Source organism: Oreochromis niloticus, linkage group LG6 (assembly GCF_001858045.2).
Source record: "Oreochromis niloticus isolate F11D_XX linkage group LG6, O_niloticus_UMD_NMBU, whole genome shotgun sequence".
NCBI classification, from domain to species: domain Eukaryota; kingdom Metazoa; phylum Chordata; class Actinopteri; order Cichliformes; family Cichlidae; genus Oreochromis; species Oreochromis niloticus.
The window spans coordinates 18,498,335-18,519,872 of NC_031971.2; the positions used below are offsets into that span (position 1 = coordinate 18,498,335).

Below are 21,538 nucleotides of genomic sequence, written 5' to 3' on the forward strand. Positions count from 1 at the left end.
GGGTTCGGTTTCTTGCCTAAGGATACTTTGGCATGGACTTTAGTTTAGTTTCAGCTAACTATAACTGGTTTGTAACTGTGTGCTTACTTTTAGACATATTGTTGAAATTTGTGTAAATTTGTGTGTACAGTGTTTATACACTGGATGTTGACATGATGTTAATCCCAAAGTTCACCTATAGCCTACTACAGACCGTCAGTTTAAGTGTAAAACACTCAGTATTGCCCATGACCTTGCAGAGAGATCCCATAGTCACTTGTTTATTTTCTTTTGTGTATTTTTGTCTTTTGCTTCCCTTTTTGCCACTAACCTCGGCACAGGCTTTCAGACAAGTTTTCTTGAAACCCAGCAGAGCCAGTACATCATTTCTGGAGGGGTCAGCCTCGATGGTTTTGTTGATAATATGTCTAAGGACCACTGCCAATCCTGCCCTGCAGAGCTGCCCAGTCTCATCCAAAACAGCAGGGAGGCGACAGTCCCTCACCAGCTGAGGCAGAGCCTCTGACTGAACATCAGAGGAGTCCAGATGCTCTGGCAGCTGACTTCTCAGAGACTCGGAGCTGCTGGGTTTCTTGAAGACCAGGTAAACTTTAAAAAACTTGCACTCGCAGTAGGAAAGGAGGAACAGGACGATGGAGGTGTGCAGGGGAAGGCGCGGCTCCTCGTTTTGACAGCAAACATCTAAATAGAGAGAGGGCTGCTGCTGGTTTTCGGGCTGTTGCTTCATTGTAAATAAAGTCAGCACTGCGGGGTGAAACACATGTGAGGGTTTAAAAATTAGCCTCGGAAAGGTGTTCCGAGGTGGGGTTTGTAAATGGAAAAGCAGCTGTATCTAACACGTTAAATGTCACTATGAGTGATACTTACAGCAGCAGTAGCTTCTATAAAACCACGTTGTTGTTATGGTGTGGGCTGCTTCTTGTTCTTCCCCTGTGCTAAAGCTACCACAGCTTCACCTGTTTTCTACTTACGAATAAACAACACACGATGTGTCACTGGAAAAATACATGTAAATCTGTATAATATTTTAAGAGTGCCCGCTCCATAAAACTGGCTCTTTTTTTATTAACTATTAAACGAAGAAGCCATGATGTGAAATATTCTGGAGTAACACAACTTCCTTCATAAGGTTCCGCGCTTATATCTTGCGGACATATTTGAGTGTTGCACAGGTTAGAGGAAACGGCTCCTTTGTAGGAAGTAGTGTTCTGCCGTCAGTTTTCCCATGAAATCGAAAAGACCGGATTGAGGAGAGACAAGCTTACGAGAAGCAGAGTGTGAGGTAATGTATTCCAGTTTAACGATTTCACTTGTAAATCCTAATTTCTAACTGTCAGCTTCGGGTGACGAGAACTTTTACCGTTGTGGCGCTATTATGGTCCCTTGTGTTGCTGCTAGTCCGGACTGATTACGTTACGCAGCAGCCGAAGTTACTCTTTTTTTTAATTTGTGTGAAATTTTAAATATTACACCCGACAGACGGAATTGAGACATTTGGGACTCAATCTACAAACGTGAGAAGGAAGATAATAATAAATATTTGTTTTAACCCACAGAAAAAAACAAACAAAACAAAACAGGACAGCACATGACATATCACAAAACAGATCCGCATGTCAGTAACCTTGGAAGTCGGTGCTAACAAAAATGGTAAAAAAGCGAGAAAAAAAAATCTTATTTATTTTGGTTCTTAGCAAGTTAGAGCCATTTAGCTATCACTAGCAGTACAGCATCGTATTTGTTTTTTAATCTTAAGATGACCGTGGTAGCACATTCATGGATAGAGTCTGACCAGTGCTCTCTGTATGGCTTATTTAGCGAATCATAAATACACAAAAGTGACAGTACAAATTACACATTTTACAGTTTTACTGCTGTTTACGTTCACTGCCGCCATCTTGGATAGTTAACTCGGGGTTGAAGGGTCTCTTCCGAGTGGGGAACCTGAGTTGAGGGGATGTTCCAGATTAACTGGAATCAACAGATTGACTGGGAACTCGGAAATTCAGATTTTCGACTTAATCTGGAACGCACCATTAATCCTAGTTTTAACGGAGATCTATCGTCTCCCCTTCAAGTGCCCTTCGTTTAGTAATAAAGATGTTTATTGTGAAGGTGGCAGAGCTTTTACTGATGGGAAACAGTTTTCACTAAATATTTAAGTCTTACTAAAATATTGACTTATGCGTCATTAATGTTAAGAGCACCAGAAATAGATGCATCATGTTTCAAGAAATCTAAACAACATGTTACTTAAAGTGTTATGAAAAGGTATTTGCCCCCTTGCTGAATTGTTCACATTTTTAACACTTAAGTTTCTGTTCAAGAAACAAATTTTAAAGATAACATAAGTAAATACAGAATGCATTTCTTCATTTATTAAGGGGAAAAAAACTATTCAAACCTACCTGGGCCTCTGTGAAAAAGTAATTGCCCCTCCCCCCTCCCCCCAAACCAATAACTGGTTGTGCCACCCTTGCCAGCGAGAACAGCAATCAAGCATTTGCAATAACTGTCTTTGCAGAGTTGTTTTAATTCAGCCACATTCAAGGGTTTTTGTACATGATCAGCCTTTTTAACGTCATCCATCCATCCATCTTCATCCGCTTTATCCGGGGCCGGGTCACGGGGGCAGCAGCCTAAGCAGAGAAGCCCAGACCTCCCTCTCCCCAGCCACCTCCTCCAGCTTATCCGGGGGAACACCAAGGCGTTCGCAGGCCAGTCAAGAGATATAATCTCTCCAGCGTGTCCTGGGTCTGCCCCTGGGCCTCCTCCCGGTGGGACATGCCCAGAACACCTCACCCAGGAGGCGCCCAGAAGGCATCCTTGTCAGATGCCCGAACCACCTCAGCTGGCTCCTTTCGATGTGGAGGAGCAACGGCTCTACTCTGAGCCCCTCCCGGATGGCCGAATTTCTCACCCTATCTCTAAGGGAGAGGCCAGCCACCCTTCGGAGGAAGCTCATTTCCGCCGCTTGTATCCGCGATCTCGTTCTTTCGGTCACTACCCACAGCTCGTGGCCATAGGTGAGGGTAGGGACGTAGATCGACCGGTAAATTGAGAGCTTCGCTTTTACACTCAGCTCCCTCTTCACCACGACGGACCGGTGCAGCGTCTGCATCACTGCAGCCGCAGCACCAATCCGTCTGTCGATCTCCGGCTCCCTTCTCCCATCACTTTTTAACGTCAGTCACATTTAATTCTGGACTTTGACTAGGCTTCTCTCTCCCAAGGATGGCATTTTTGATCAGTTTCTATCTTATTGTTGAATCATTAACTCTGACCTTAACTGAGGCAAGTGAGACCTGCTATTCTTTAGATGTTGTTTTGGGTTCTTTTGTGACCTGGATGATTTTCGTAGGTCGGTCACTCCTGGGAATGGCTCTCATAGTGGTTCACTAGAGTCCCAAAGCCTTAGAAATGGCTTTGGGACCCTTTCCAGATTGATAAATGTCATTTACTTTGTTTCTCTGCTTTTGGTCACTTTCTTTAGATTGCAGTCTGGGGCTGATTGTTTTTGAGACCTTTTAGCCTACTTCACTTTGTTAAATAGGTCCTATTTAAGGGATTTCTCAATTTAACGTGTCTGACAGTAATCTGGTGGCAAGTGCTTTTTCACATGGGGCCAGGTCGATTTGGATAGTCTTTTTCCCTAATAAATGAAAAAAAAACTAATTTTTTTACTCTTACTATCCTTTGTTGTCTAGTACAACATTACATCAGTACACAAGTTTAACTAAACATGTTTAACTACACATGATTTACTCAGTAGAGGGATGTTATTTGTTCCCTGAAGCCTGAAAAACTGTGTTTTCTGATCCTCAGTTTCCATCATGGCTGGACCTGTCAGTTTGGAGCTGGATCCCATCTTTCTAAAGGCACTGAGTTATTTACACTCCAAAAGTAAAGACTCAGCAGAGAAACTCAAAGCTCTCCTTGATGAATCCCTTGCAAGAGGAAGTGACTCATCATACCGTTCATTACAAAAAGTAAGAAATTGGAGACGTACATGTTTATACAGTCTCTTTATGCTGTATCTCGTTGTTGTTAAACCTTAATTTCCCTTTCTAAGACTAAAAGTTAATATTATTATTATTGTTATTGTTTTTATTATTATCATGTGTCCTCAGGACATAGAGGTATCAAAGGGGACTGTGTCAAAACTGACTTTAAGTAAGCAAGACTCCAAGTCTTCAAGTTCTTCATCTTCAAGTAGCAGCAGTGGAAGTAGTAAACCTGAGAAGAGCAAGAAAGACAGCGAGAAGAGACCCTCTGAGAAGGTACTGTGTGAATTTTAAGTCATCAACTAAGTGCAAAAATACTAGAAAATCTCAAGAACCTGGTAGTTGTTGAGATTTTGAAGTGTTGTGTTGGACCACACAATCCTTTTTGTAAGGGGAAGTAGTAGAAAAAGAAAGGGGGGAAAAAAAGTAAGTCAAGAACACTCTCTGCGATTTAAGCAGTCTTTTCTTCATATTTAACATTATTTAATTATTTTGCAGACACTTTTAATATTCTCTGATGATCGTAAACGTGCAGCTAAACGGCTAAAGAGCTTTTCGGGATGGAGAGGTCAATGAGTCGTGACAGGCCAAGTCAAATAGCTGCTCTCCCTCCAGCTTAGCCGCATGCCAAATACCTAACATGAATCTTTCTTTAGTTGGCTGTGTCCTAGTCCTGTTTGGCTCCTGTGAATAAGTATTTGTTTTGGACCTTAAGCACATGTACTCTCAGGCCAGACAGGCTACAAGGTTTTTTTTAAAAATTATTTTTAGTTCAGTGCATGGCTGTAGCGGGCATATCAAAGGGAGTTTCTCTCCTTATACTGAGGGGAAAAAAAGGAATGAATAGATATTTTATTAAAACAATGAAACTTTTTTTGGTGAAAAGTGGAGGAGTAATCAATCAATCAAGGTAAAGAACCAGCTCAGAGTAGGTCAGAGCTGCTTATATGTTAAATAAATTTGAATTCAGAAATTTCCTGCAAATCTGAGAAGCATACATGTGTACAATTACATAGAAGACTACTAGTGTTACAGTAAAGTAGATGCAGTTTGAAAATGTTTGTCAGTGATGCCAACATGCCATGTCTAATATATGCTCTTTCTGTCTTACTGGAAAAAAAATAGATCAGGGTTGACTTGGCTGAGGTGGATCCCCCGAAAAAGCCTCGTTTGGAGAAACAGGAGAATCGCTCTTCTCCGATCACTGTGCAGACAAGCAAAGACCTGCTGCCAAACATAAATGACGATGAGACCAGCGCTGATGACTTCGCCATGGAAATGGGCCTGGCTTGTGTGGTTTGCAGGTACATGTTGAATATTTGTAGATATGGTAAATTTTGGAGTTGCACTTTCAAGTTTCAAACTTATTGCCATATCCAGAGTAAAGAAACATGTCTCCCTGTCCCAAGGTGAGCCAACTCTTGCTTTGCTGTCCACAACAGGCCAAAGAAAAAATCCACATACAAAATAGATAAATAGAATAAATGATAATGATAAAAACAGTATATGAGAAATGCAGTAGAAATATAGCATATGCAAAAAAAAACTACTTCGAACTTTTGCCACTTTTAACTATTGAGATTCATTTTACTCCATCGTCAACCTAAACAGGTAAACGTGTTAGCAGATTAATTATGTGTTCCTGTCATATGTCTTTACCTTCCTGCTGTGTTTTCATTCCTTAAGACAAATGACAGTATCCATGGGGAACCAGTTGGTGGAGTGCCAGGAATGCCATAACCTGTACCACCAGGACTGCCACAAGCCCCAGGTGACCGACAAAGAAGTCAATGACCCACGGCTTGTGTGGTACTGCGCCCGATGTACCAGGCAAATGAAGCGTATGGTGAGGAAAATAAATTCCAGTATCAGCTTTGTATTTGGATTCAGCGAGCTTGGTTTGTTTTTAAGTAAAAGGTTTGTTTTTGTGTTTTGTCCACAAGGCCCAGAAACCTCCACAGAAGCCATCCCCTGCGTCTGCATCTTCAGCACCTGTTGTAAAAGACACACTAGTGAAAAAGACGGAGCTTAAACCCAAAACTGACACAGCCAGCACCTTCCAAGCATTCAAAAGAACAGAAGTGAAGGTATGTGTTAACTTGTTATGGTGTCCATCGACGTGCATTGGTAATGTGACTGGTTATACACAGCCCTTGTGTCGTCTCACGTTCTCCTTCTTCTCAGACAAGCAAAAGTTATGATTTCACATCCGTAAATTACTTGGGACTGCAAGGGAGAGAACAGCAGTTGCAGTCAGAGTGCAAAACTGCTGTGAAAGGCAGTCTGCATAAATCCCCGCAGAGGAAAATGAGCAGAAAGTGTAAACTTATTTTCAAGGATCAGTGTTCCAGCACGGTGCCATTTCTCCAGAGGGAATGGGTTTAAAACTTTTCAGAGTGCTTTCACTTAATGGAGTTCACCAAAAAGTTATTTTGATAGCAAACATGATACCCTGTAGTCACAGATTTGATTATGTTAATACTTCTACCGTGAGGTGTAAGAGTTTTCATAGTTTCCAGCAAAAGTATTGCTCAGGCAAGCAGGATGCGGTGTGAGTAGCTGAGGAATTTTCCTGCTTATAGGCTTTTATTTTTTATTTTTAATCAGATGCCGTAACAAAGCAGAGGCTGGTAATTTGATGCTTCTGCTTTGCAGTTCACAGACTGATGCGAAGAACCTTTTCTTGTATTTATAGGTCATTTTCTTTTCTTTTTTTTAAATCATCTGTTCACCTACTGTCTCCAGCAAACTTCTTTAATATATGGAGAGTTATTATAATTGAGTACAAGAAGGTTGAAACCCACAAAAAGTGCCTGCAGAGATTATTGGTAATATGTTTAATAACGCACCACTGACAGTGAAAATTTTATTTTTATAGTACATTTCATTATATTAAAGCTCAGTGTGCTTAATACAGAAAAAGAACAACACCATAAAGCAGTGAAAAAAAATAACACATATTAACTGTAGGCCTGTGTGCAGAGAGGTTTTGAGTCCATTTTGAATCTACACACAGATGTATTTGAACTTGAGTCAGCAGGCTGCTTGTTCCAGAGATTAGGACCACAATAATTGAAAGCACCTCAAGCGTACTTCGATCTGATTGTGGGAACAGTTAAAAAATCACCCAGAAAGTTGATTCTGTTCATCTGGACGTAGCGTTTTCAGTGGGAGAAACGTTTCTGTCACCCATCCAAGTCACTTCTTCACTCTGAAGAAGTGACTTCTCTGTCACTCAACTCCCAATGTTTTCTGCTGAGTTGCAATCAAGGTTCATTGCTCTGCCAACTTCTCTGGTGGTCAGCTCTGCTGCCAGCAGTCAAATAGCACAAGCTCCAGTCATGTCATTGTTTCCAAACTGTTGGTCCCTTTTTAAAGCGTTGGGTGTCCTAGATAGATGAATGGTCTTTTGGAGTTGGTTAGATAAAGGCATTGTGACTTCTTCCCCAAAATTGTATTTTGAGGCACAGGACTACTCACAATAATCAGTCAGCTCTGACTGTTGGGAATCATAAACACAACCCTGCATGCATTTGGACAACTAGTTTTCTTAACAGAGAAGCTCTTCCTGAAGTGGGCCAAAAGTGCAGTGATGTGACAAGAATAGGGGTGACCCAAGCACATCATCGATTAGGTAATGAAGCCTTCAAGTCCTGTACAAAAGCGTCAGTTAAAAATGTAGGGCCTCAGACTTAAAGGTATGTTATGTAAAATCTCACTACTAGATGTCAGTGGATTGTATTCAACTGAATATTGTTTTCCTAACCCTCCTAATTCAAGTGCATAATCTTAGCTATGGTGGCCACTGAAGGACAAACTGGTTTTTTGAAAATTAAAGCTCCAAACTAGGTTCTTCAGGCCCAAGTGGGAGCAACAGGGACTTGTTCTCAAGTAATAAAACATAAATGATAATAAAACATAGGGATGATCCTTCACATCTTGAGAGATATGAAAGAGATGAAAAGAAAATCCAAGTAGTTAGTTAGTACTTTGTTATTAGTCAGTATTGCGCTCTAATAATGACAGTAACCTTTTCCCATGCAGCCACCAGCCACTTCAGCCAATCCCACCAGCAGCAGCTCCTCCTCCTCGGGCAGCGGTCTTACCGGCTGGGCTGCATTTGGCGCCAAAACGAACCCATCTCTTCCTGCTAGCTCCAAACTAGGTTCCTCAGGCCCAAGTGGGAGCAGCAAGACCTTGACAACTCCTTCTGGACAGAAGCCTGTTGGGTTATCTGGGCTAGCTGGAGCAAAGTCAGGGCTTGGGAGTGCAAAGATATCTGGGAGCGGCAATGGAAACGGCTCCAGTCAGGCAAACCTGAAACCGCCTCCACCTCTGACTCTGGGTAAGCAGCCATTGAATAGGTCATCGAGCGGTGAAGGCCAAAGCAAAGGCGGCTCTTCGTCAGGGGCCGGCTCTCCTAACAGCTCCCAGACTGGAGGCAATGGAGGCAGTAACGGAGGAGGTAATGGAAACAATGGGAATGGGTCAAAGGCCGCACCTGGGGACAAACTACCTACAACCCAAGAGTCCCAGCTTAACGCCATGAAGCGGTTACAAATGGTGAAGAAGAAAGCAGCGCAGAAGAAACTGAAGAAGTGAGTGAGGACTGAGTGAAAGGAGGAAGAGGTGTGAGGAAAGGGGAAAATAAATGCTCGAAGAGGGCCGATTGAGTGCCAGAGCATTACGTTTCTATTTCAAGAGCAGTTGTACATCAAGTAACACCATTGAGTTAAATACTTGAATTTCACTTTATGTAAATGCTGCTAGACTCGTGTGCCTCATCCTGTCCTTACAAATCTAACCAGTGAAAAAGTGTCATGTCACTTTTTATCAATTAGTGTCATTAAATGTCCTGTTGTTAAACTCGCAATAGCTTTGACTTTATTGTGAGTGGGTTTTCTCGATCAGTCATTCAATTTTATTGGGAGAAACGGAGAATGGAGAATAAACCAGAACAGCAATAACCTCAGAGGCAGTTTTTATTCATAACGTTATCAACGACTTTGAACGTATTTCTTCATTTCAGGGCAAACGGTGAATAAAACTTCATATAAATCATTTCACATAAAACATATACTCTATCTATAAATCACTTCATATATTTTTATGTATAAAAATTTACTTCATTAATAAATCACTTCATTATTCATATGAACTCGACAACACTGAAGTATAAAAAGTGCTCAGCACAGTGCCCTGTGCTTTTATAATTATCCACATTCATCACAGATCACTGGTCGAGCCCCATTAGTGAGCTCTCTTGTTATCTTCTGAAGGCCAAGCAGATTCAACATCAACACTATGGTATGATAACAATGTCAGTTGGGATGCTCGCCAAGCAGAAATGTAGCTTGCTTCAATTACATTTTGTCAAAACGGTAAACTGATGCTCAGAATTGGGGGGGGTTTTACGCGTAGGACATCCTGCCGAGGTAGTTGGCTGGGACGTATCCTTTTTGTCCGTTAGCCTCAGCCAACCACCACTCCTTGTTACCTCCCAGGTCACAGAATTGAAGGATGCGAACGTGCTGGTACTCCTGCAGGGTCAGTTCCTGTTCGCATCGGGCTTGAAATGCATACACGGCGTAATACTGTGGAAACAGACGCAGTTTTGGTGTGAGCAAAGGCAGACGCAATTATCACTTTTAAAATGTGTTAACAGCAAAAAGTCAAGATTCACTCCAAAAACAAAAAACAAAAGGCATCATGAAGGAATATGTATGCACTCCTGTTAATCCAGAAGGTGGCAGTGTTAAGCTTCCTGGCAAAACACAGCAGTAACACCAATACTGATTCTCGCTCACTGCGATCCATTAACCTATGTCAGTTTTTATTTATAATCTTTTATGTATTTCAAGACCTATAACTCGATGAAGATGAGAGATGTATTTCAGTCAAAGGCCCCAAGGACAAACCCTATGAGTGCTGCTGAGTGACAGCGATCTCACCGTGTAATGCTATTAAAAACAATTAAATTTAATGTCAGCAGACAGGGTGAAGCCATTAAACGTGATTTTAGAGTGACTCATCTTCTGCTGATCGAGTCTATATACCTGTGCTCCTCGTTTACCTACGCGCTGCAATAACCCATAATTCACAGCTGAAGGCTGGCTCGGAAAAGCCATTAAAGTTATTATCGGCTGAGCCTTTGTTTTTTTTAATTGTTTTTTTACTTTTATGAGTTTTTTAAGGTCCATGTGGTGTGTGTGGTTTTTGTTTCATTTCTGACCCTGAATTTCAGTCTTTTTTTTTTTTTTTCTAACTCCGGAGTATACAGCTACTCTGACCTTAACTGTTATGTTATCCTCTATGGAGCTAAGTAGTGCGATATGTTAATATGACACTGTGAGAGCACTGTGATCAGCTGGCAGACCACCACACACACCTGCTGAGCCTCTGAGTCCACTGTGTCCTCCGTGTCCTCAGCGCTCTCCAGCTCCCCCTGCAGGCCCGAGAGAATTGAGCAACTGTCAGTGGTGCTGAGCTTGAAGCTGCGCAGGCTGCTGCTGCCGCTTCCTGACACGAACAGACTCAGGTCATCAAAGTCCTCATCCACCGTGGCAGGTGGCTGCTGCTGGGGCTGCTCTTTGGCCATCTGGCCTGCCCGCTGCGAGTCCCTCAGAGGGTTGTACTGCTTCAGGAAGGTGGAGTAGACGTAGCCTTGCATACCTGACAAGGGACACAGAGATAGTTTGTCAGGTGTCCTGACCTTTGAGTACATTTTAAAGGGTTGATTCACCAAAATTAATCTTTTTCTTAAAAAAAAAAAGCTTAATCTCTCTTGATATCCAGCCCTGCAGATTATCATGGATGTTATAGAAAAATATCAATATGGCATCTTCTGCCAGAAGCTTTTAGACTTTTAAATCCACTGTTATTTTTTTTTCATTTGTCATTCATTCACGTTTTTAATAGCACAAGAAAATGATCCATTCAAATCACAATGGGATGAAAGCAGCAATCTTAGAGATGTATGACAGTGACTGCCTGTCTAGTGTTAAGGCTATAAGCGCTTCAACGAGAGGCCACAGAGCACTTGCTTACACAAGTCTCAAATCCATTTCCAGTGAGTTACTGAAGAGTGTGTAAATATGAGGCCCGCATATTCATAGTGTTGTTATCAACAGAAGGAAGAACAACAACTTCCTGGGAATGCTTGTTATCCCAGAGGAAAAGACAAGTCTGTGAAGAATGTACTTTACGCCAAGAAACATACACACACTATTTTTTTCTAGTGTTCATAAAAAAAAGAACTTGTTATTTCAGAGTACAAAGATGAGCACCAGTGATATCTCTTCATCCTTGTCTCTGAATCCCCGGGGGAAAAGTCTTTGTACTCTAAGTAACACTGCATACAACTGCGTACAGCAGTTTGTTCCAAGCAAGATGCTGGGATCTCAGGTGCCTCTATGAGACGCAAAGCAGAGATAGAGACAAGCTATGGAGCCGGCCTTGTTGTGAGGCAACAATCTCCAGAGGCAACCAGCAACCATGACATCACAGGAGCTCCTGGGACAAATTCTCGTCTGCTGACTTATCAAGCCCAGAAAGTAAAGTTTGGTGTGAGTGTTTTCACAGAGAAAAATGCATTAGAGAAAAGCTGTGGCACCCATACTTGCAGATGATCCAGTGTGATAACTTAATCCAAGGTGTGTGTCTTACTAACAGTACTACACACACACACACACACGCACACACACACACACACACACACACACACACACACACGCACGCACGCACGCACGCACGCACGCACGCACGCACACACACACACACACACACACACACACACACACACACACACATACACACTTGCCTCCAGTGTGAACCAGCCAGCGGCTGCTGCTGCCCATCGGATCTGTGTCCTCAATCAGAGCTACCAGCTCTCCCTCCAGCAGGCTCAGGTCCTGCTCCTGGCAGCCATTGCACTTCCTCTTCAGCTGGTACAGTCGGTTCACTGGGTATTCTGCCAGCAGCCAGGCACGCTGCTCCTCGGTCTGATGCTGCACTTCCGGCACCTGAAGGACAGCACAACACAAAGAAGTGTTGCCGTAAATATTTGAAGCGGGTATGTGGTGTGCAGGTGTACGTAGGAGTGTTAGGTAACAGAACACAAGGGTAATCTAGGGAGGGTGAATGGTAATATGATCCTGGAGCTAGGACTTTCAAACAGATCTATTCATGTGCTCAAGAAAAAGAGCCTTCTATTATAGGTACAGATGTTTAGTGTATAAGCATATGCAGACCTATGAGCATGCCAATATACAGTACTGTGCAAAAGTCTTGAGCCTCCACAGTGTTTTACTGATGGCTGTAGACACTCACTGCTGTATCAGTCTCATGACCTCCTCTGTACATATTGATGCTTTGAACCAAAAATTTCAAATTTGGATTCTTCCCCCAATAAGACTCATTGTTACTGATTTTCAGTCCAATTCTTATGTAATTTAGCATACCTCAGCCTTTTCTCCCTGTTTCCCTTCTTAAGAATGGCTTCCTGGCATCCATTTCTTAAGGACATGACTTTCACAGACTTTAAATCTGGTTTAGATAGTTTTTTAGTCCTGTCATTTCTTCTATTGTATTCTCCATGCTTAATTTCCTCAAATTTTTGAGGATACAGAGCACACCATCCCAAGATACGCCAAGTTTTGGGCTCATAGTTTTTGGAAATCGCCTTGTTAGTGCAAAAATACAATTTTATGCCTGTAAAACATGTTACATTTGACAGCTTCATAGATTTAGCTAAAGAAATGGGATGTGATGTGTTTTTGTGAAAGGTTGCTAATAACAAAGTGCCTAAATATAACATTTAAAACTGGTAACAGACACAACACTGGTGCATCCTTTTACTAAGTTTTGTTTTTTATGCTTGAATGGTGCAACGTTCAGTCTTTGCTGAGTAAAAAGATTAGATACAAGAACTAGACTCAAAATGAGTGAAAAAGCAGCCAATGCCCAAAGAAAAACTTTGAAAGACCATAAGAAAGCCTGGAGAACTATTGCTCGAGAGCACTTTAAAAAGAAGAATGTCTGGCCCTCTGAAGCAAATTGTAGAGAAATGATGGTTGGGTCAAGACTTCTGCAAACGACACTGTTGCCCGTCTCCTGACTCAAGTACTCCATCACAGCCTGGGACCTGTGATGCGTCCAACTGAGCATCTATGCCTTGCGACTGATTTTGTCAGAGTTTGCAAAAACAAAGGGTTTTTTGAATTTTCTCAGAACTGAAGACTATGGTAAATGGTAAATGGTAAATGGAGCGATTCTTATATAGCGCTTTTCTACTCTCCCGGAGTACTCAAAGCGCTCTATGTGGCACATTTGTTTTAACCTGTGATCAGTGACGAATGGAATAATCCTCAGACCAGAGATTTTAAAATCACACACTGGAGGTTTTACAAAAAGGTGAGAATAGTCTGTTCAGCTTTCTTACCGCTGTTTTCCTGTCTCGTTTTTCAAAGCTGACTTTTCGCTCCATTAACTTCTGTGCATTGTCCTTGACAAACGTCAGATTATTCAGCTCATCCATGATGCTGTTCTGGACCTCAGCAATGTTTGACAGCGGAGGCTGAAAAGGCAAACATAACACAGGTTAGCTTTATTTTTTTTTTATTAAAACAAACCTTTAAAGTCTTAATGGTATATTTGTAGATCCTTACTGGTAGCTGGTGCACTGATGGAGCACCCAACAGTGCATTATTCATCAGCCCTCTAAGTAGCGCCACTAGAAACACCACACTGTTAGTCAGGATAGTATATGCAGCTGTGTTGAACCTTTGCAGTTCTTCCACTAGCAAAGCATTGAGAGCTTCGTAGTCCCTCTTGGCTGGACCTGGTGGGTCTTCAGATGCCGGTGAAGGAGAGGAAGAAGTGGTGGAAGAAGCGGATGAAAAAGAGGAAGAGCGCTCCAGGTGACTGCAGTAATCTAGCAATTTGTCATAGCGTTTTTGGATGAGCTTCTGAGGGGCTGTGAACATGCCGTGCAGAGAGGAGAGGGGGGTGAGCACCAAGTGCTCCAAATTGTCTCTCTGGAGGGAAAAAACATGGCAAAAGGAAAGAGATGAAGATTAGTTTGTGTAGCTCATCACATACTTATTTAATTTGTACATATAAACAGTTGTGTTTTGTGAGCATCTCCTTAAAAATAAAAAGAGAGAAATCTTTTTGTAAAATCTTTTTGTATGATGCATCTTTGAGGCCCAGCAATTTTCTCAAAGTGGAGATGAAGAGTGTACTTTGACACTGGCACAAAATATCATGCGGTGATACAAATATAAAAGCTTTGTGATATAAAAGCAAACTGGAAACATTTTTGCACTGAAGGACAACAAAGAGCACACTTACAAAGACCTTATAGGGATCGTAGCCATTGTCGTGCACCAAACCATTGCCATCATTTTTGTTTGAATCCTTGACTATGTTCTTCACATCCTGCACACTCTGAACAGCTACAGACACCATCTCCTGCAGGAAACACATGGAAAAACAAACCTTCGAAATAAGCCAAATTATATATTATGCATATTTTGTAGAAGAAAATGGTCAAACATGTACTTACCTGAGTGTATTGCAGGTAACATTGAACATTTTTGACCAATTGCCTCACAGCTTTCTCTAAACTCCTGAAAAGCTTCTCCTCTCTGTCAAACACTTCATCTCTCACCTACAGAAATAACACATCACTTACAAATAAACATACTAATAGCAAATTATTCCTCTGTATAGCTCATATTAGCTATAAAGAGTGGAGAATGAACTGGAAAAAGTTTGCTGTCACTTTTTGTTTTACCTGTGTATCAGCACCCGTGAGGATTTTGAGATAACCAGCAAACCTGTCTCCCTTCTTCCTGATGGAGTGGATGTTAAACTTGTTTAATTTTCCCCTCAGTGTGCCGTCATCCTCCAACCTCTTGTACTTCATAACTGAGAATCAACAAAAAGCCGGGGAACAGGTCTGATCAGATTTAGTATCTATATATTTGGTATGGATTGTGTATAAAACACACATACGCAATTTTGCTAAAGCCGTTTATATAGATGCATTTTTACAAACAGACATTATGGATAAAAGTTGCCTCACGTATGTCAGTGTAAATGAAATCTCACCTATGTCCTTGCGTCTTTTAAATTCATTGATGTTAATATTTATGATCTTGGCAGCTGTGAACGCCTCCTGCGTCGGCTGATAGTCGGGGTGGTCTTCAGGCGTGGCGTGCCACAGCTCCCCAAGAAGCAATGGGTACTTCATGATCCTCTGAACGGGTTTGATGAGCAGTGAACCCATATCCAACAAATTAGGTTTCCCTCTGTGCAAATGAGCATAATAGCCAATAACAGCTATCAAAGCTAAAGTAATAACAAAAAAATACATAGTGCAAAAAATGTTGCCAGTAACTACACTTACTCTTTGTCATAGATTTTCCTGAAAGGAAAAGAAAGAAGATTACAAACAGAAAAAGATAATTTTTTGAATACATAATAATAAACATAAAAAATAATAGAGGTGAAAATCATTTAGAGGAAATGACTTAACTTACTTCAGTGCTAATACACATGTGGTAAAATGTTGCTTGATTTCTTCATCTTTCTCATAGGATTTGAGGGACGTGTTAGCCTCATCATGATGGTAACAGTAAATCTTATATACATCTTCTAAAGCTGCCTTTGCCTGGATAAATACATCTCCTTTAAATTAAAATGGGAGACAACATCTTTCATTTACTACCGATGGGTCCAGCAACAATCACCAAAGACAAAACTGCTTCAGTCAGATAGCTTGTCAGTCAGGAACTAGACTAGCGTTACCTATGACAACGGCTTCTGGATCAGGGTCAGCCATGGCCTCGTGCAGTCTGTGAAGGAGTGCTGCAGAGACCTCACACACCGTCTCCATGTTGGTGAACAGTCGATCCACATCCACAATCTGCAACCCAGCAGACTCAAAATGTACAAGTGCATTTTCTGCCCACATGTCAGTTTAACTGAGTATTATTAAAAACCAGAGGTTGATGTTATTAAAGGCTTTGCTTTGTTTTAACATTTAAGCAGAGATTCATGATCTTCTATCAAAAGTTAAAAAATTAAAACTTCAATGCTTTACTGAAATGTTCAGCGTGTAGTTTAAGATTTTGAACTGAGGTTTACATTGGCACTGATTTTCATTGCTGTTGTTGCATACAATCAGTTTTTTTGGTATACCTTGCTAATATCCCCTTTAGCCTTTATAATGTGTTTTATTCTTTGTGGCACAGATTCTAGAAGGTGCTGGAAACATTCATAATAACATGATCATAGGATGGGTACACGGTTGTCATAAATGGGTAGACACTGAGGTAGGTTGTGGTGTTTAAACAATGCTCAGTTGGTAATAGGGAGCCCAAAGTGAGCCAAAGAATTTCCCCCACACTGATATCACCACCACCAACCTGAACCACTGAAACAAGGCAGGATATATCCGTGCTTTCTAATTCTTACCCTACCATCCAAATATCACAGCAGAAATTGACACTCATTTCGTCTATTGACAATTTTTCTAGTTGACACCCAGTGTGGTCTTCTGATGCTGCAGCCCATTTGCTCTAAGGTTCAATACGCTGTGCATTCAGAGATGCTCTTCTTGGTTGTAATGAGTGGTTATGTGAGTTGCCGTTGTGTTCCAGTCAGCTGAGAGCAGTCTGGCCATTCTCTGGCCATGTTATTTACTCAAAACTGCTGTTCACTGAAAATATTTTGTTTTTGGGACAAGTCTAAGTAAACCCTAGAGATGGTTGTGTGGGGAAATCCCAATAGATCAGCAGTTTTTGAATTACTCAGACCAGACCTGCTACTGGCACCAACAACCATGCCACAATCAAAGTCTCTTAAATCACTTTTCTTCTCTATTCTGATCCTCCATATATCATGTCTAAACACACTGAATTCCTGCCATTTGATTGGCTGATTAGCTATTTGCCTTAGCAAGGACTTAAACAGGTGTGCCTAACAAAGTGTTCAATGAGCGTACATGGATATCTGTCAGTGGTAAGGATAGAAGAGATTTCAGTGAGGATCGTGAAAAGCAGCTACCATCAGATTTCGCAGCGGCTGCACCACTTCTCTGATGCACAGCTCCAGGTCAGTGAGGAAGTCCTTTTCAGTCTGAACAAGTTCCTGAATGACTTTTGCCCTGCGCTTCATCTTCCTCGCACGCAACTCCTCTGGGTCAACGGCCGGAGATGGGATTGGGGACAGACCACGTGGTGTCATTTTCTCTAAAAGTAAAAGACAGTCAAACGTTAAAATGTACAAACGTTTTTATTTGACATCGCAATCATAGCATCTGTCCTAATGACTCACACAGATTATACAACATTAATTTGCTAATTTGATATTTATGCCACCATAAGCCATCTCTGTCACATTTTCTAAAATCTGGGTAAATACCCTGGCGCCATGGACTGTGCGATGCTTTGAAAAAACTGTAACACATCCTCTTGATGCCTAAGCAGCGTTCTTTATTTCACAGTGATCTAATTATTTTGACTTGAATGCCAAGAGACTTCACTTAACATGCCAGTCAGGCTGACTTCTCCTTTTTTTTTTTAACTGCTCTGCTGCCTATCAGTCTGTGGCTGCTCTGTGCTTTGCATGGCAGGCAGGAGTGTCTGCTCAGGGAAGAGGGATGCTTCCTTGCTGCCTAATCGACACCACGCACTGCTTCCTCCTCTGCTGGAAGAGCACGATGAAAAGAGAGAAAGAGAGAGAGAGGGGTGAAGGGAGTGAGACAGAAGGCTGCAAGACCTGTGTCAGGTTGCAAAACTAATCGTGCCACTGATGTAATCCTACGGCGTGCTCAGGCATTCCATCTGCTGCGTGCGTGTGTGGAAGGGGGGGGGTGTAATTATGAGCACACACCTACAAATACACGATCGCACACGTCAGCACTGATTCGCATGTTTTTCACGAACAAACACACACAAACACACACACAGTCACGCATGCACATTTAAACAAATGTATTCCATCTGCCTCAGGTTATGCATTATACACACAAGAGTAAACATTGCAAACTCTAAAAAGTTGAAGTTCGTCTTAGTGTACAGATATTACCAAGAGCTTCTTGTATTTTTTTGGGGGGGGGGAATCCAAGGAACCATTTGCAAAAGATGACTATATATCTATATATCAGCAGCTTGAGTAACATGGTCGTTGCCTGTTGGTGCAGACTGAAGATGAGGAAACAGATGCCCTTTATTGAAACTAAGCAGAATGCATCTTGTGTTTCTGGTCGGTACTTGCTCTCTTATGAATGGGAGCAGTGTTTAGCTGATCTCCATCGGTGAGTGACTCCAGAGATCTGCTTGCATCGCTGCGTACAGTTTCACCTTGCTTCCCAGCCTTGTGAAACAGTAAAATGAATCTGCAGTGCTGAGTCATGATTTATTTGCTTGATTTATTGCTAATTCAACAAGAACTTCACAATTCCTTCAGTTATATTCCTTCAGTGACATAAGAGTCACTGAAGGAATAATAATTAACTGGAATACAATGTTCTTCCCTCCTAAAATGTTAGTATTTTATAGTATTTTACTATATTTTAACATGTTGTTAAAATGTGGTCGTCTTTGTGAAGGCACTGCTTATACAGTGACTATACTGAAGCCACCTCACCTCGCTATTACATACTTGACCTTGAAAAGTTCCCTCCACAAAGTTAAAAAAAAAAAAAAAAACATGGATCAAGAATAGGCGGGACATTTCAACTTATCCTTCTGCCGGCATTATGTTTGGTGAGCTATGGTTACTAAGACTGGAGTTCTCATGAAAGCAAATACAGGGCGTTTTTAACTCCTCAGTCCAGTGAAAGGGATCCAACAGAGTGGACTGGAAAGAATGAAGGCCACAGTATATCACATATCACCATCAAGAAAAATGACATGACAGACTTATCTGCGTAGCACAGGCCCCAATGACAATCAGTGGGAAGGAGAAATACTTTGGACACAATAAACTGAATTGTTTTTTGTTTTTTAAATGCCTAAAGTTATTTGAAAGTCAGAAAACAAGTGAAAAAGACTTCAGAAACTACAAACAAATAGGTAGTTATATCTGTTCCATTACTGTCCTGTGGCGTTTTTACTGGTAAATCATTGTTGGAAGTATTTTATTTAGTTGCGGTAAATAATTAGACATATTGATGTCATTGTTGCCATGGCTCTATGGCTTGATCAACCTGTCTGGCAAGCATATGAGAAGAGACTTTCTAGCAGCAACTCATATGTTTCCTCTTTCAGTGAAGTCATCGTTCTGTCAATATTTGCATTGGTGTAAATATGTAATGCTGCTGGTTTCCCTGAGGGTAAAGTCAAAAGGCGCGGGTAAATAGTTTACTCAAAACATCACAGTGTTTTTTGTACAACTCAGCCCGCCATGATGCAGGTTGATTATGAAAATAGAAAGTACAAAGGGATGGAGAGTGGTTATGTCTCATATAAACTTAGCATCTTCTGAAAAGACAAAAGTGTGTGTGTGAAAGGTGTTGTTATCCACAAAACACCCAGATGGAACTAGGTTAGACTGCACTATTAGACACAGTTATTTGAACCACGGTGCAGTCATGTTGTCATGTGATGAGCATTGTTCATTGAAAAAGAAGACAAAGAACAAGTGGCACAGGAAAGCCTACATACTTACCTAATCTTTCATAGCAACCCCCTGCTGATGATTGATGTCATTGGCAGGGAGCATTCCCAGGCACTGACTGCACTTTAAGGACAGGGGAATCCAGTTTTACCCACTACTATGTGTTAGAATGAAAAGACTGTGTCAGCAGTAGTAATGAGGCAACGCACAGCTGAATTGACAATTGTTTCTCACGGCTCATTTCGTATTTCAGCTGGCTTATGCCTCCCACGGTTTTTGGTTTAAATGCTACGGCCACTGTGATCAAAACTAAGACCCAACATTTTAAATTAAAAAAAAGAAGAAAGATCCAAAGTCCCCTTATCGCACAACACTGGCCTTGTTTACAAGCTGGCCTGGAACAATTTTAAGCCACTCCTCTGTGCCTGAGTTTGGAGCACAGTTTGCATATGTGGCTTCATCCCTGTGGGAGTATCTCCTGCTCAACACATATTAACACAACAGGTTCAGGGTGCAGAGCGGCCCACACTTTTGTGTGTGCGTATGTGTGTGTGTGTGTGTGATCAGTGTTTGCCCTCAAGCCATCGATGCTGCTCCTACAGCCCGTCTACATTCAGATCTATTTGTCTGAACTTCTCCCACACAGCATTTTATCACCATGTTTGAAGTGCAGAGACTTTTCAGAAGGACCGTTCACCGTACAAGTTGTTGCCATAGTTTTAATCCCTGAGGGACATCATTAGTTGCTGTACCTTTAAGTTTGGCGCTGTACTCTGTCTTGTCAGACTGACTCCTCCTCACCAGCGTCCCCAGGTTGATGTCACCTTTGTCCGTGTCATCAGCTACAATTGTGTCCGTCTTTCTCCTCTCCAGGTAACGCAGAAACACAGGCCGGTTCCTCCTTTTTATCACTTTCTCCTTTTCCTTTTCCTTCTCACTTCCACCGCCCTCCTTGGGATCCATCATGAGGCTTTGCTGTTAGGCTAAAATAAAATAAAAAAGGTGTGGAAAGAAAAAGGAAAGAAACAGACACAAGGAAACAGAGCGAAAAAAAATAAACAAACAAAAAAAAAGCTAGAGCCTGGGAAGTACAACAGGTGTACTGTTCCCTGTGCACTGGCCGCCAGCTCTGCACAGGTAATGTAGCTCCTCCTTGTGTCTACCTGTCATTGGAGCTGTGTGGCCACACCTCTCTGCTACTGGTCTGTGTTTCTGCCCTTTAGGCATTCAAATCCATCCAGGAAGAGAAAGTGATGAACTAGAATCTGTCTCTCCTCAAGGGTAAAGACAGAAAAATAATGGCTAACTGAGGTCTTTTTAATGAGTTATCCTCGTCTAAGAGCCTTAGGGTTAGGTGTCATATGTTGATAAGGAATAATTCATACATGTGACCACCCCGCCACACACACACGCACACTATAAATCACACTTGGCAAATGAGTTTTATATTTTCGCAATAATGTGATACCGGTCCTAATACAACATTTTAGGGTTTTACATCTGTGTGCCCTTTAACCACAGCAAGTAGGAAAGGTATCGACAAGTCAAGTTATACATTAACTAACTTCTGTTAAATGCAGGATGTGGATCGGTAGATAAATTTCACATGGGTTTTAGAAACATACGTCAGCAACGCACGCTGAGATGATCACAGTGTTCCTTGTGAAAACAGTGAGTGAGTGTGTTTCCTCCCCATTGAAGGAGAGACAATAGACTCCCATTGTCTATTTGATTAGTTTAAAACACCTATTCATCTTCTATTGGCACAGACCTGTTTGACATCTTCTAAAGCATGCGTTCATATCGCTGATGAGAAGTTGATAACAGTGTGGGGTTTTTAAAAGTGTCTGACATTATTCATCAGCAGAAAAATCTATTTGAATGTTTGGAGGGGGAAAGAGAGACTG

At 41.6% G+C, this 21,538-nt stretch overlaps 3 protein-coding genes across 5 annotated transcripts in view; 1 reads left to right on the top strand and 2 right to left on the bottom strand.

The window, feature by feature from the left end:
• gstcd (glutathione S-transferase, C-terminal domain containing) overlaps positions 1 to 1,151 on the bottom strand; it is a 53,097-nt gene extending 51,946 nt beyond the window's left edge. Inside the window, exons 1-2 of the mRNA XM_003452276.5 lie at positions 868 to 1,151; positions 311 to 744 (exon numbers count right to left, since the gene is read on the bottom strand). Coding sequence (XP_003452324.1) covers positions 311 to 727 — 417 coding nt within the window. The 5' untranslated portion in view covers positions 728 to 744; positions 868 to 1,151. The remainder of the gene's footprint in view (positions 1 to 310; positions 745 to 867) is intronic.
• Positions 453 to 8,976, top strand: ints12 (integrator complex subunit 12). 2 transcript variants are annotated; one of them, XM_005456997.4, is made up of 7 exons: positions 453 to 583; positions 3,826 to 3,989; positions 4,131 to 4,280; positions 5,130 to 5,308; positions 5,691 to 5,850; positions 5,948 to 6,091; positions 8,049 to 8,976. In XM_005456997.4, exons 2-7 carry the CDS (start codon positions 3,834 to 3,836, stop codon positions 8,604 to 8,606), a joined length of 1,347 nt encoding a protein of 448 aa, XP_005457054.1. In that variant the 5' UTR covers positions 453 to 583; positions 3,826 to 3,833; the 3' UTR covers positions 8,607 to 8,976. The 2 variants fall into 2 exon arrangements, with proteins under 2 accessions (XP_005457054.1, XP_005457053.1); XM_005456996.3 differs by lacking the exon at positions 453 to 583 and adding an exon at positions 1,157 to 1,282.
• Positions 8,977 to 9,152: 176 nt separating this feature from the next.
• On the bottom strand, positions 9,153 to 20,930 carry arhgef38 (Rho guanine nucleotide exchange factor (GEF) 38). Of its 2 annotated transcripts, none has more exons than XM_005456999.4 (14): positions 20,384 to 20,930; positions 17,076 to 17,260; positions 15,816 to 15,933; positions 15,548 to 15,695; positions 15,415 to 15,432; positions 15,117 to 15,316; positions 14,800 to 14,933; positions 14,569 to 14,673; positions 14,355 to 14,474; positions 13,670 to 14,038; positions 13,444 to 13,578; positions 11,824 to 12,025; positions 10,393 to 10,676; positions 9,153 to 9,598 (listed from the first exon to the last, which is right to left on the bottom strand). In XM_005456999.4, exons 1-14 carry the CDS (start codon positions 20,595 to 20,597, stop codon positions 9,416 to 9,418), a joined length of 2,415 nt encoding a protein of 804 aa, XP_005457056.1. In that variant the 5' UTR covers positions 20,598 to 20,930; the 3' UTR covers positions 9,153 to 9,415. The 2 variants fall into 2 exon arrangements, with proteins under 2 accessions (XP_005457056.1, XP_025763439.1); XM_025907654.1 differs by lacking the exon at positions 20,384 to 20,930 and adding an exon at positions 19,683 to 20,353.
• Positions 20,931 to 21,538: the final 608 nt, after the last annotated feature.

Excerpts from the sequence above, each read along its gene's own strand:
- ints12 (XM_005456997.4), top strand. The coding sequence starts at position 3,834 with ATGGCTGGACCTGTCAGTTTGGAGCTGGATCCCATCTTTCTAAAGGCA. Across the intron at positions 4,281-5,129 it reads AGAAGAGACCCTCTGAGAAG|ATCAGGGTTGACTTGGCTGA; the intron begins GTACTGTGTGAA and ends GAAAAAAAATAG. Across the intron at positions 5,309-5,690 it reads CTGGCTTGTGTGGTTTGCAG|ACAAATGACAGTATCCATGG; the intron begins GTACATGTTGAA and ends TCATTCCTTAAG.
- arhgef38 (XM_005456999.4), bottom strand. The coding sequence starts at position 20,597 with ATGATGGATCCCAAGGAGGGCGGTGGAAGTGAGAAGGAAAAGGAAAAG. Across the intron at positions 15,696-15,815 it reads TCCAGAAGCCGTTGTCATAG|GAGATGTATTTATCCAGGCA; the intron begins GTAACGCTAGTC and ends TTTAATTTAAAG. Across the intron at positions 9,599-10,392 it reads TGGACTCAGAGGCTCAGCAG|TATTACGCCGTGTATGCATT; the intron begins GTGTGTGTGGTG and ends CTGTTTCCACAG.